Source organism: Apodemus sylvaticus, chromosome 12 (genome assembly GCF_947179515.1).
Source record: "Apodemus sylvaticus chromosome 12, mApoSyl1.1, whole genome shotgun sequence".
Classification (NCBI taxonomy): Eukaryota; Metazoa; Chordata; class Mammalia; order Rodentia; family Muridae; genus Apodemus; species Apodemus sylvaticus.
The window spans coordinates 87,126,926-87,140,464 of NC_067483.1; the positions used below are offsets into that span (position 1 = coordinate 87,126,926).

Here is a 13,539-nt window from a genome sequence, read left to right on the forward strand (position 1 = left end):
TCCAGTGGGCTCGTCAGTGAATGTCTGGCCCCCAGCTCCATCATTAGTCAATAATTCATCAGGGAGAGGCAGGGCCCAGTGAGCCCCTTCCCAGCCTGTGATGGACAGCTGACAGGCCCAGAGCAGGCAGCCAGTTGCAAGAGCATTCCACTGTCGTCTCCCCTCTCTTCAGCCTCCTCTTCCGCCATGTTCCCCAGCTTTAGAGGGAAGCGACATAGATGTTCTATGTAGGGGCGAGCATTCAGTCGTCGCATGTCGTCTGCACCTTGACCAGCCATGATTCTCTGCACTCAAAGCCATTCATCGCAAACAGAAGCATCTCTGATTGTGATTGTGTCATTTGCATAAAGGTGGAAATGTGGATATTTAGAAGGCAATTGGTGCCACATCCATCTAGCTAAACTCCTTAACGTGGAGATTGGCAAACACGTAAGCCTTTTCTTAGCTTGTGAACAGTGCTGTAAGAGAGCCCTTCCCGCATGGAGTGCGGCTAGCCTTCAGCGTACTGATTTCAATTCTTTGAGCATACACACAGTAGTAGGATTGCTTGATTGCAAGATAATTCTCTGTTTGGTTTTTTGAGGAACTTTTGTGGAAACACTGCTGTAGCCTCTGTTTACTACTTCCTAGGTTCTTCTCCCTCAGACCCCTCTCCACCTCTTTTCTTCTCTCCTTTCCACCCCCTAACACTGGATAGGAGAGAGAAATGGATAGAGAGGAAAGGAAAGAGATCCTGAATTACGTCGGGTTAGAAAGGCGGCAACATCACCATTAGACTACTTTCTGCTGATTAGGGACATCGGGCTCCTTGGGGCAAGTCTGATCTTCACTGTCAGGATATCCAATTTCTTCTCTGCACACTACTGCTTAACAAGCAGCCACCAACAGCAGCCAACAGCCGACCATACCCCACACACACGCATACACACCAATGACCCACCACTCCCCATACGACCTAGCAGGAGCCCTCTGAAAAGTTCCCAGAATTTTAAAAGCAGAAACCGTCTGAAGTTTAACAAAAACAATGGCAACAAAAACATGGCAAATCGTAGTCAGCCGTTTCGAAGCTGTGCCATATCCCCACACCTGGGATTAAAATGAAACTGTATTCTTACAATATTGCTGGGTTTTTGTTTTTTTTTTTAAAGAAACCAAAATTCCAAAATTGTCACTATATACTGCTTACATTAAGTCAAAAAATCATTGTGAGAAGCCAGGCAGTGGTGGCACACGCCTGTAATCCCAGCACTTGGGAGGCAGAGGCAGGCGGATTTCTGAGTTCGAGGCCAGCCTAGTCTACAGAGTGAGTTCCAGGACAGCCAGGGCTACACAGGGAAACCCTGTCTCAAAAAAAAAAAACAAAACAAAACAAAACAAAAAACCCAAAATCATTGTGAGAACTAAACAAGTTCACAAATGTTTGGAATTAGGACTAACCTCTGGCACCAGGTAAATGTGTTAAGGCTCACTACTTTGTTACTAGATGTTTCCCTAGTGATAAAAGTGTTCCTTATAGACTCTTAGTGTCTGCCAGTCTCTAAGACTCACCGACCATTTGTGGAATCTAAGCCTGCTGCGGGATGGACTGTCTACTTAAAGGAGTTGGCTAACAGCCAGCCCCGCACTGAGGAGATCCTGCACTACATTACTGCTGCTGACCCAGTTGGATGCGTTTCAATTAAGCATATTTAGAAAGCAAAAGGAGGCTGACTTGTGGGTGGGTAGATCAGTGAGTAGATCAAGATGCTCAGAGCAAGAGTGCAGAATAAGAAATGTGAAGTAACCGTTGTCTCTCTCTCTTTCTGATAACAATACAAACAAAAATAAGGAATCAGACAGGTTTTATTTAAGGTTTGGAATGGAAGAGCTGGGTGTATTGGCTCATACCTGCAATCATTGCCCTGGGGATATGAGGCGGAATGACCACTGGGCAGCCTGGGTTAAGAGTGAGACCCTGTCTCAAAACAATAAAAAGAGAACAGGCTGGAGAGTGGCTCAGTGGTTAAGAGCATGTACTGATCTCACAGAGGACCCGAGATCGGTGCCAGCATCCAAGGGTGGCTGACACCTGCCTGCGATTCCAGCTCCAGGTAATCAGCTCCCTCTTCTGGCCTCTAAAGGTACCACACACACACACACACACACACACACACACACACACACAGCATAGATACACATAATACAATTAATCTTTTATAAAGGACAAAAAAAAAAAAAAAAAACCCGGAATGTGAAGTCTTTCCCACGAAAGCACTGGTAGTAAGTGCTTACTGAGCACACTCCCCGCCAGTCTGCCAGGAGGTTGGTAATGCTAACTCACAAGGAAAGAGGCTTCGGGAGGGTGAGTGAGTTGCCCCACACTGTACAATTTGTGAGTGATAGATTTAGCCAGGACTGAATCTTGGGCAGTCAAATCCAGAGCTTCAGGTTCTGAACATTGGCCAGGCACCCTGCACATCTGTTAATTTTTTTTACAGGATTTCTTTTTCACTTTTTGTTTGTTTATTTATTTGTTTGTTTGCTTGGTTTTTTTTTTTTTTTTACTTTTTCCTTTTTTGCTTTTCAAGAGAGGGTTTCTCTATGTAGCCCTGGCTGTCCTAGAACTCACTCTGTCGATCATACTGGCATGTAATACACAGAGATCTGCCTGCCTCTGCCTCCCAAGTGCTGGGACTAAAGACATGTCACTACCACCTGGCAATTTTTACAGGATTTTTAAATCCAGTTAAGTCCCAGTGTGGTGGTGGCACAGGTCTGTGATCCCTGTACTGGGGCTGGAGGTGCAGAGGCAAGATGAGGCAGTTCTGTCCCACACAGCAGGTTCTGGTTGGGGGAAAGGCAAGGGTACTTGTGTCTATGAAGCTGGTTAAGTCACGTTTGCAGAGTTCACCTGGCTCCCTTTCACTGCTGGCTGGGCAGGAGATGCTCTTTCTTCTTCTTCACTATGAAGGCAACATCAGTTTTTAACTTCTGTAAACTGGATTCAAGCAGCTCTTCCAAATCCTTTAGCATCTGTGACTGCTGGTGCACAAAAGGCCGAAGCATTTGATCATCTTCCTACAAAAGAGAAAGACCGGAGACTCATTACCACCAGAGTGAAAATACAAAGACTTGGTACACGTGGGTGGGTGTCTGTTAAACGTGCCCCTGTGGCTGAAGAACTGCATCGGAACATTTGTTATGCAGTCAGTAGTGGCCGGCTGGCTTCAGGAAGGCCATGTGAATCTGCTGAGATTGGATGCGATAGTCCACAGTGATTTCAGTACTGTAGCCGTGCAGTACTGCGGTTTGCACAAGGACTCCCAGATGGAATGGTTTGCTGAGGTATTTCCTCCTGAAGCAAGTGACCCTGAGAAGGAACATCAGCAGAGGAGGGGGAGGCAGTGACATCAACAGAGGAGGGGGAGGTGCAGGCAGGTGACTTTTGCTCTCTAGTTTGTTTGCCGTGTTGTTAGAGGTCTGCCTGTTGGGATCCTTTGCCCGTTGCTTTCCCCTAATGGGTTTTCCATGTTTCCTTTTCACATTTGAAAGGTACTCATTTGTATATTCTGAAGCCAGGCTGGAGAGATGGCTCAGTGGGTAAGAGCACTGACTGTTCTTCCAAAGGTTCTGAGTTCAAATCCCAGCAACCACATGGTGGCTCACAACTATTTGTAATGAGATCTGATGCCCTCTTCTGGGGTATCTGAGGACAGCTACAGTGTTCTACATATAATAAATAAATAAATCTTAAAAAAAAAAAAAAAAAAAAAAACTACCAGGGGCTGGAGAGATGGCTCGGTGGTTAAGAGCACTGACTGTTCTTCCAAAGGTCCTGAGTTCAAATCCCAGAAACCACATGGTGAGGTCTGACGCCCTCTTCTGAAGCTACAGTGTACTTACATATAATAATAAATAAATCTTTAAAAATAATCTTTTAGATAAGGGATGGTCGATCTTTGATACAAGTTGGCTTGTCAGGCCCTGCTTATTTCTGTGTGTAGAGCACCTGTGTGTGCTCACAGGTGTGCCTTGGGGAGCCTTGGGTCAATCTCAGTTGTTCATAAGGAGCAGTCTGCCTTGGTGTTTTGAGACAGCTCAGTGGCCAGTCAGACTAGTCTATTCAGTGAGCTTCGTGACAGGGAGCAGGGGTCCCCTGCCTGTCTCTCCCCAGGACTGGGATTTGACAAGCTCACTGCCCACTTGGACTTTTTTTTTTTTTTTAACGTGGTCCTTGGGGACAAACTCAGGTCCTCACACTTGTGCTGCAAGCATGTCACCAGCTGAGCCACCGCCCCAGCCCCCGGTGATTTGCTTAGCATTGTTTATGGGACCTTTCATCCAGGTGGTATTTGCCTTTTATTGTGAGGTATACACACAGAAGTTGGCCCCAAAGGAACGCCCAGGTCTAGTTACTGTGAAGGCATGTTCTTCTTAAGTCCTGCCTAAACCCCCTCCTCTCACATACTGTTACTCTCCCAGAAGCAGCTGTCAGCCTGGTCTTCATGACCAATTCTTGGTGCTTTCTGAGAAGCTCCACCCCTTAATGCAAACCTAAACAATGGTGCCCTCAGAATGGCTGTTGTGAGGGTTGGGTCATACGTGTAAAGTGCTTAACAGACACAGGCTTCTGCTTCTATTGCAAGCCTTTGCTCTCTTTCCAATCCTTAGACTTTATATTTCCTGCCTCACTGTGCTGACTGAAACCTGATATTGCAGGGGTGGCTTGGCCAGAATCTGTGGCTTTTCCTTGTTTGAAAAGGAAAGCTGTCAGTCATAGAAGCCTGTGTCTGCCTAACATTTCCGTGGTGAGATCGAAGACTGTCCATTGGAATCCCAGTTTGTCAAGAGTTTGTGGTGGTGGCACATGCTTTTAATCCCAGCACTTGGGAGGCAGAGGCAGGCAGATTTCTGAGTTCGAGGCCAGCCTGGTCTACAGAGTGAGTTCCAGGACAGCCAGGGCTACACAGAGAAACCCCGTCTAAAAAAAAAAAAGTCAAGACACAGTTTCTCTGTAGGTTAAATGGAGTGTGGTTTGGGTGTTTTGGGAAGGCTGGTTACTCACGGGAGGTCTGCATCGCCTCAGTCTGAGGAGCTGTCCTCTGGCCATGCTCATGCCTCGATAGAACACCTTCAGAGCTCTGGCCAGCTGTGCGTCGGAGCCAGCTCGCTGAGCGCGCATTTGGTGAGCCTCTGTCATAGCAGCTGTCATTGTGGTGCTTTCTGGATTATCTGGCTTCTGGGCTGGGGTGAAAGAAAAGGTATTTTTCAACAACATCCAAGCATTTCTGTGATTATTTATTTGTTTTTGTTTTTTTTCATGACAGGGTTTCTCTGTGTAGTTGTGGCTGTCCTGAAACTCACTCTATATACCAGGCTGACCTCGAATTTGGAGACTGCCCCGCCTCTGCCCTCTGAGTGCTGAGATTATAGGTGTGTGCCACCACACCTAGCTTTGGTGACATTTTATAACTCCAGTTACCAGCATATTTCTTTGGACTTACTCAAAGATAGCTCAAAGCAAGGGAAAAGAAGTTCTGTTTGTTGTTTTTGTTGTTGTTGTTTATGGTCTAAGATATGAACTAACTCATTAAGATTTCTGATTCCATGGCTGGAGAGACAGGCAAGCAGTTAAGAGCGCTGGCTGTTCTTCCAGAGAACCCAGGTTCGATTCCAAGCCCCCACATGACAGCTCACAACCTTGTGTAACTCCACTTCCAGGGGATTCCATCTGATGCCTCTTCCGGCCTCTGTGGACACACATACACTCAGGCACACATTCATATTCAATCAATCAGTCAGTCAATCAATCTTTTAATTCCTATTCTAAACAAATAGCACCTCCTAAACATGGGAGCTGGGAATGTGGTGGAACACTCACGTGGTCCCATCTCTCACCCTGTGGAGCAGAACCAGCATTTTCCAGTGATGCCTTGAGAAACACGTTTTCTCTTCGGAGGGCCCTGTTAACGTCTCTCAGCAGCTCCGTCTCCTGCTCTAACTTGAGCAGCTTCTGATAAAGTTCTGGCACCTGGTTTGACGTGATCTACAGAGGATGCACTGGCTCAGCCTGATGTGTAATTACCTGCAGAGCCTTCTGGACTAGCTCGTGTAAACAAGGATGGAATGGGGAGGTGGGGGGAGGCTTAAATCCCTCAGGACACCCTAAAAAGGCACACAGAACAGTGAAGGAGTGTTCTCTACGCGGCCATCACCAAGATTGTTCAGTCCCCTGCCAGCTGCCATGCGTACACACCTGACTCACATCCTTCACGCTGGAAAGTGTCTTGGTGTCTACCATGATGTGGCCTTCACCTGTGAGCAAGACATCCAGCTGAGAGATGCCCACGCCCAGGTGGGCACAGCCTTCTGCAGTGTGGGAGAGAGACCGACAGGGAAGGGAGTCTCAGCTGCCCAGCTCCCAGTGAGCTGAGCTGAGCCAGGTCGAAGCCAGAGGCCTGGTAGACGATAGCTCTTACCCACCGTTCCCCAGACCTGCCCACCTCCCTCCTCTCCCTCTGCAGCAGTCGATCTGGTTGAACAGTACACAGCAGGACAGAATGAGTAAACCGTGTACCTTGGAGGCCCCACAAATCGACAATGAGGGCATTCGTCAGTAAGTAATTCAGAAACTCTCGAGACACACCCAAGGCTGTAAAGTGGACGGTCTCTTCAATTCTGGGATTCACACTTTTCCACACAGGTTTGGTATACAAAGTATTTGGAAGATCATAAATCTTGTACCTGAGGCAAGAAGATAAAACAGAGTCGAAAACTAGAAAACTAGAAGGGACATATATCTATGGAGAAAAGAATGAAATGAGCCACCCAACTACCGCCTAGTGCGGTTAGATAAGAAGTTGCCCTGTAATTGATTCTTGTGATTTCTGACTCCAACACCTGTCATTCAGTGTGACTGTCACTACCTTAAAGTTGGTAGAACAAGGAAGAAAGGTTTTAATCAATGTTTAGACTCTATTTGGATGTCTGGATGCTCTAAGATGCTAAGTTACACCAAGCGGTGGCGGCACGTGTCATTAAGCCAAGCACTCAGGAGGCAGAGGCAGGAGGATCTCTTCTGAGTTTGAGGCCAGCCTCAAACTTACCTTACAGGGTAAGTTCAAGGACAGCCAGGGCAACACAAAGAAACACTATCAAAATAATCAAAAATAAATAAATAAATAAATAAATAAATAAATAAATAAATGCTACATTTCCTCAGGAGGTGTTTGAGTGGTTTTGTTGTTGTTGTTGTTGTTGTTGTTTTTACTTTTTAAAGCATCCCTTTATCTTTCAATACTCTTTGAGTATAATGAACTTAGTCCTATCTAGTTTACACTTTTGGTGGATAGTTTTTGTGACAAAATGTCTAACACCGTAAGAGGCTCAGTAGCCATCCAAGCAACCTGCAGGGTCTTGCGGTTTCTCTTCTTGTTGGAGAAAGTAGTCATTTTGCAGTTGAGCAAACAGAAAAACTTAGAACTTTATTTATTTATTTATTGGGTTTTTTTTTTTTTTTTTTTTTTTTTTTTGGATTTGGTTTTTTTGAGACAGGATTTCTCTGTATAGCCCTGGCTGTCCTGGAACTCTGTAGACCAGGCTGGCCTCGAACTCAGAAATCTGCCTGCCTCTGCCTCCCAAGTGCTGGGATTAAAGGCACGCACCACCACTGCCCGGCTCTTTTTTTTTTTTTTAAATCAAGGTCCCCTCCCACCAGGAGCCACACAGGTGGTGTGTGCAAGCTATATAAAGTGAAGCGCCGTACCCCATCTGAATGTACCCCGTTTGAATGTACCCCATCTGAATGCCCCGCCTTGCATCTTCCTTTAGCCATTTGACACCAAGGCACTGGACAATGTGAATCTGGAAGTCAGTCCTCTTGCCCAGCAGCTCCAGAGGGTCAGTAAGCATGTCTTCCTCACCACGTGCCCTACAGACAAGAGCTGAATATCAGTCCCCAGATTAGGCTGGGCCCAGGCTAGTGCCACTTCTCCAGGTGGGAGGTTGGGGATGTTTAGCTGGGGCTAGATGTAATTGAGCAACTCAAGTTGAGGGCAGGTGGAGGGGCGGAGCTAAGAGTATTGACAAGGGAATTGGCAAGCTTCTCCAGGTGGAAGATAAGTAACGCCCAGCAATTGTGTCAAAAAGGCAAGTTGAAATTGAGCAATGGGTGTGTCTGTGTTTATTATTCGTGGTTTCCAGGGAAGCTGGTGGGGGCTGGTAGCGGGTGGGGGCTGGTAGCGGCCAGTCCCAGAGCTTAGGCAGGGTAACAAAAGCTCCGCACTGCAGAGCCCATGCACTTGTCTCACCAGTAACAACACAGGGACCAAATTAACCTCCCTCCCCTTTGTGAGAACCTTCTGGGAAGGGGCAGAGACTCACCGTCCTTCTGGGGAGCAGGGGGTAATTTGAATGTGCAGCACCGCCTCCTCCAGCCCGTCGCAGTTCAGAAAGTCCACCTGCTCCTCCAGCGTCAAGCAGTGAGCCAGGGACTGCAGCCAGACATGTGCCGAGCCCAGGTGAACAACCTCCACGGGATCCCAGAAAGGGTCGTCCTCCGGAGCCACGTGGCTGCCTTTGCTCTCTAGAAAACGCTGGTAAAGCTCCTCCATCAGGAATTTCCTATTGATAAACTTGGCTTTTGACCAAATCCATACCTGAGGACGCAAAGGGAGGTCACCCAGTGTCTAAGGTACTTTTTTTTTCTGTGAAGAGATGTCATGACTGAGGCAACTTATAAAAGAACACACTTAATCGGGGGCTCGCATTCAGTTTCAGAAGGTTAGTTCATGATCATCATAAAGGGGAGAATGGCAGCAGGTAGACAGGCATGACCCCGGAACAACAGCTGTGAGCTTTACATCCTTATCCACAAGGTGGTGGCAGAGAGAGAGACAGACAGACAGAGTATGCCTGGCATGAACTCTTGAAACCTCAAACCCCACTCCCAGTGACACAGCTCCTCCAACAAGAAAACACCTAATCCTTCCCAAACAGTTCCACCAATGGGACCTAAAGATTCAAATACACAAGCCCATGGGTCCACTATTCAAGCTACCACACCTGCGGGCTGTGTCATTTGCTGCTTAAACAATCCATCTCTTGTTACCAGTCTGCTGCTCCTAATGGCTGGGGTTTCAGGACAACTGAGAGGAAGACACAAACTCCATTTTAGGAGCAGGCCTGATGTCAAAAGGAAAGCCATGCATTCTAGAAACTGATCCTAACACACACACACACACCCCGCAGTCATCAGTCCCAGGAACCAGGCCATAAGTCACCAGATCCAGGAACAGACCATAAACTCCAGGAACAAGGCCATAAAATCCTGCACCCAAAGATCAGCCTGGAGAGAACCACTAGGATGAAAAGATATCTTATCCAGGATGGGTCGTCTGTGCCGGGTCAGCAGCCTTATATGGTGTGGGTATCTCACCCTGTGGTTTAACATTCACAGCACAGGAATGCTGTCCACTGACCACCTGGACACAAGCCAATCAGAAACTGACTCATGTGACATCCTCAGAACTCACCAATGAGGTTTTCAATTACCCAACCCTAGCTAAAATTCCCCTAGTTCCCTATTTAAAAAAAAAAAAAAAAAGCCTGCATGCCTTTGTCTGTCATTAACCGCCATTTTTGTAAGTGGCCGAGCCCTGCATGCAGGCTTCTTGCTTGGAGAAATAAAAACATCGTTGCCAATTGCATGTGTGAGTGGTGGTCTCTGTGCAGCGCCTTCAGACTTAACAAGACCACATACAACTCTCATCAAACTTAGCTTAATTTTTTTTAAAGATCTATTTATTTTCTGTATGTGAGTACACAATTACTGTCTTCACACACACACCAGAAGAGGGCGCTAGATCCCATTTCAGATGGTTGTGAGCCACCATGTGGTTTCTGGCAACTGAACTCAGGACCCTTGGAAGGGCGTCGGTGCTCTTAACTGCTGAGCCATCTCTCCAGCCCTCCAAACAGCTTTTTGAGGCCCTTCTAGAACACCAAAGCCAGTGCACTGGAAGCAGAGCCAGAGAGATAATGTGTGGCTGATCAAAGCTAGAGAGGCGTGAGGCAAGGCATGTCGGTGTGGTCTAGAAGTTGGAAAGAGCAGGGAAATAGATTTAACCACTGGTTTTCCTTGGAACAAAATGGCTCAGAAAGACCTATCAGCCTACAGAGAGCTACGGTCATAACCTAGGGTCACTTAGTGAGAGAAAGAGTTTGCTATAGATGAATAGACAATAAATTCAGGGCAATTAGTCTACAGAACAGTGAGTGGCTCCACAGCGGGGTGCACAGCCTGTGATTCCCTGCCTTCCATCTTCCTTGCAGCTAAGCACAGGCACTTTTATCTCTATTTTTCAGAAGCCCACAAAGGGGTTCTATTCTTGTTCAGGAGTTCACCCCCACCCTCCCCACCATCCCCACCCTCCCCACCCTCCCCACCCTCCAGTGAGCAAAGTGAGTCTAAGACAGGAATTGCTGCCTCTCATTGGGCAATGGCGGGGCCTCTGAGAACACTGGCTATGGAGGAACCTTAAGCTGCAATAGAAGGGAATTCAGTTGGACGTTTTCTTGACTGAAAACGTGCTGTCAGAAGTGGTGTCAGGCCGGGCGGTGGTGGCGCACGCCTTTAATCCCAGCACTTGGGAGGCAGAGGCAGACCAGCCTGGTCTACAAAGTGAGTTCCAGGACAGCCAGGGCTACACAGAGAAACGCTGTCTCAGAAAAGAGAGAGAGAGAGAGAGAGAGAGAGAGAGAGAGAGAGAGAGAGAGAGAGAGAGAGAGAGAGAGAGAAATCAGAAATCCCCGTGCCTCTGCCTCCCAAGTACTAAGATTACAGGCATGCGTCACCACCACCCGGCCAAAGAACATTTTCTTAATTAGTGTTGATGAGGGTTAGTTAGGTTGGTGGTTCCACCATGGGCTGGTGGTCCTGGGTTCTATAAGAAAGCAGGCTGAGCAGGCCTTGAGGAGGAGTGAGCCAGTACGCAGCTCCGGGCTCCGTGTTCCTGCCCTGCCTGGGTCCCTGCCCTCACTGCTTTCAATGGTAAACAGTTATGTAGGAGTAGGAGTGAAATAAACCCTTTCCTCAGCAAGCTGCCTTTGGTTGTGGGACCTCATCAGAGTACCAGTAACCTAAGATACAATGTCACTAGATTCCAGGAACTGGCATGATGAGAGAAAGACAAGGGAATACGACAAAGGGTCCCCAGACTTGACCCTACTCAGAGAGCATCTGGATTCTCATGTAGTCTCCTGGGTGCAACTGGCAAAAATCCCCTGTGTACTTTGGAAGCCTTCTGAGAAGGCCCGTGTCTGTGTACTGATGCGGGCAGAGGGTGTCTTACCTGGTGAGTCCCTTGTTTGGTCACCTTCACCATGATCTCTTTCTGGAGGTCATAGCCCCTGGAATCTGACGATGCTAAATTCTTCACCTTCAATTCCATTTTAAGCCCCTGGTAAAGAAACATTTCACTGAACAACCTCTACTCCATACTCCTTTTGCAGCTGCCTCTCCATTCTTCCCAGCCTCGGGTTTTGTAAAAGAACACAGCCAGATCATCTTGTTCCTCGGAGTTCCTGCCAAGCTGGATGGCAGAGCACCAGAATTTCTCAATGCGATCCTGAAAATATTATTTGCACTTCCTGCTGACTATGTTCCTGTGTCCTGGGAGCCAACCCAGGCCCCTCTGTGGCACGCGAGCCAATGAGGTGCTGGAGAAATGTTGGGGGACATCAGAAGAGGCCAGTTATGACCAGTAAGTGGCCATCAGATGCTAGGGACTCTGATAAGTGGGGCAGGCAATCAGGCTGGCTGGAAGGGCCTGAGGGTTAGTCTAGTTCCATCACTAGCCTTCTGTGCAGTTGTGGGAAAGCCTCATCCTTCCCTAGAGCTCAAGGGCCTTTCAGGACCTGTCTTTCCGCCATCGTCAGGGTGTAAAATGTTACCTTTCTTAACTCTTCACTCATCTGATTTGCCTCCACAACCAGCGGCATGAGTTTGATGTAGTCCTGGAACACAGCTAAGATGCTGGGGTCAGGTTGGTCATCTCCAGGGTTCGCAGAACCTGGTGAGAGTCGGAAAGGAAGCGAGTCTGCCGTTTGTTCTATACTCTTCAGCCGTCCATAAACTCACACACACAGCTGTACGTTTTGGTATGATTTTTGTTGTTGCTGGGTTTTTGGGTTTTTCAAGACAGAGCTTCTCTGTGTAACCCCGGATGTCCTGGAACTCGCTGTGTATGCCAAGCTGGCCGTGAACTCACAGACATCCTCCTGCCTCTGTGCTGTCACTGCCCGGCTCCCACTGTTCATTTATACAGCTGCTCATCATGGCCTTGAAATCTTGGCTATTCTGGTTTTTGATCTCAAGGCCCTTAAACTAGCGTAGTTCTGGAAGAAGGATTCATTGAAGCAGAAGCCAGAGAAGGGGCTAGAGATTTGCTCCAAGGCTCAGCAAGCAACCTGTTCTCACTTCAGTTGCGTCTGGGTGCCATGGAGGAATGGTTATAGCAATGACGGGAGGTCCTAATTCCAGACTCGGATGAGCGCCGCCTTGTGTCAGGACCTGTCTGCTCTGCAGAGACTCCCTGCCTGTGGGTCACATGGTACCAATGCCTCAGAACGTCCCAGCAGGCTGCCTTGAGAACCCACCATCATCACGGAACCTGAGTGCATCAGCCCAGAGCCTGGGATTAGATGACCTTCTGTCACCACTATTTGTATGCTGGGAAGGCATTCTGCACAGTCAGTTATAAAGAACAAAACAAAGAAGTGGGTTTTCTTGCTTATGAGTGTGTGTGTGTGTGTGTGTGTGTGTGTGTACAGGTGTGCAAGCAGAGAGCAAAGGACGATGTCAAGTGTCCTCCTCTACTGCTTTCTCTTATTCCCTTGAGGTAGCATCTCTCCATGAGCCTAGACAAGCAGCCACTAAGCCCCAGCAACCCCCTTGTCTCTGTCCCGTGGACGAATGATGGTATAAACCCACATCCTCGTGCCTACAAAGCTGCCTTTCTTAATGTAGCTGTCCCATTAGCCCTGGTCTTGGATTTATATCAAGAACTCTAGCGGAAGGTGGACATGGCGCCACACCCCTGTAATCCCAATCCTACAGACTGAGACGGGTTAACAAACTGATACCAGTTTGGGCTACATGGTGAGTTTTGGGCTAGCTTTGGCTACCCAGTGAGATCTAAAAATCTAAAACAGAGCTAGGTGTGGTGGCTCCTGCCGGTTCTCTCTGTGCCTCATTTTGCCTCACCTGAGGCTTTATTAAGGCAAACAGGGTATAGGTGCCTCCCTCTGAGAAGCCAGCCTTTCACAAAGACCTCGGTAGGGTCCAGCCAATCCTGTGCACACACGACTCAGTGCTGGGGAGGAGGGGTGGGGAGTTGTTAAGGAGCCCCAGCAGCATAGTGAGGGGAGGTGGCAGGGCAGAGGGTGGAGCCTCTAATACACTCCCCTATGAGGAATCCTGGATAGTAAAGGGGGAGAGGGTGTGCTGAGGGGCCATGGGAGTATCTTCCACTCAGAAACCTAGAGCTGCAGCTCCTTCCA

The 13,539-nt window shown here is 48.0% G+C and overlaps 1 protein-coding gene across 1 annotated transcript in view; it reads right to left on the reverse strand.

The window, feature by feature from the left end:
- Positions 1–2,564: 2,564 nt before the first annotated feature.
- The window catches only part of LOC127697837 (kinesin-like protein KIF28), a 45,148-nt gene continuing 34,173 nt past the window's right edge, over positions 2,565–13,539 (reverse strand). The window contains exons 15-23 of the mRNA XM_052201131.1: positions 11,932–12,050; positions 11,331–11,438; positions 8,362–8,636; positions 7,775–7,909; positions 6,557–6,723; positions 6,236–6,348; positions 5,878–6,025; positions 5,045–5,223; positions 2,565–3,057 (exon numbers count right to left, since the gene is read on the reverse strand). Coding sequence (XP_052057091.1) covers positions 2,902–3,057; positions 5,045–5,223; positions 5,878–6,025; positions 6,236–6,348; positions 6,557–6,723; positions 7,775–7,909; positions 8,362–8,636; positions 11,331–11,438; positions 11,932–12,050 — 1,400 coding nt within the window. The 3' untranslated portion in view covers positions 2,565–2,901. The remainder of the gene's footprint in view (positions 3,058–5,044; positions 5,224–5,877; positions 6,026–6,235; positions 6,349–6,556; positions 6,724–7,774; positions 7,910–8,361; positions 8,637–11,330; positions 11,439–11,931; positions 12,051–13,539) is intronic.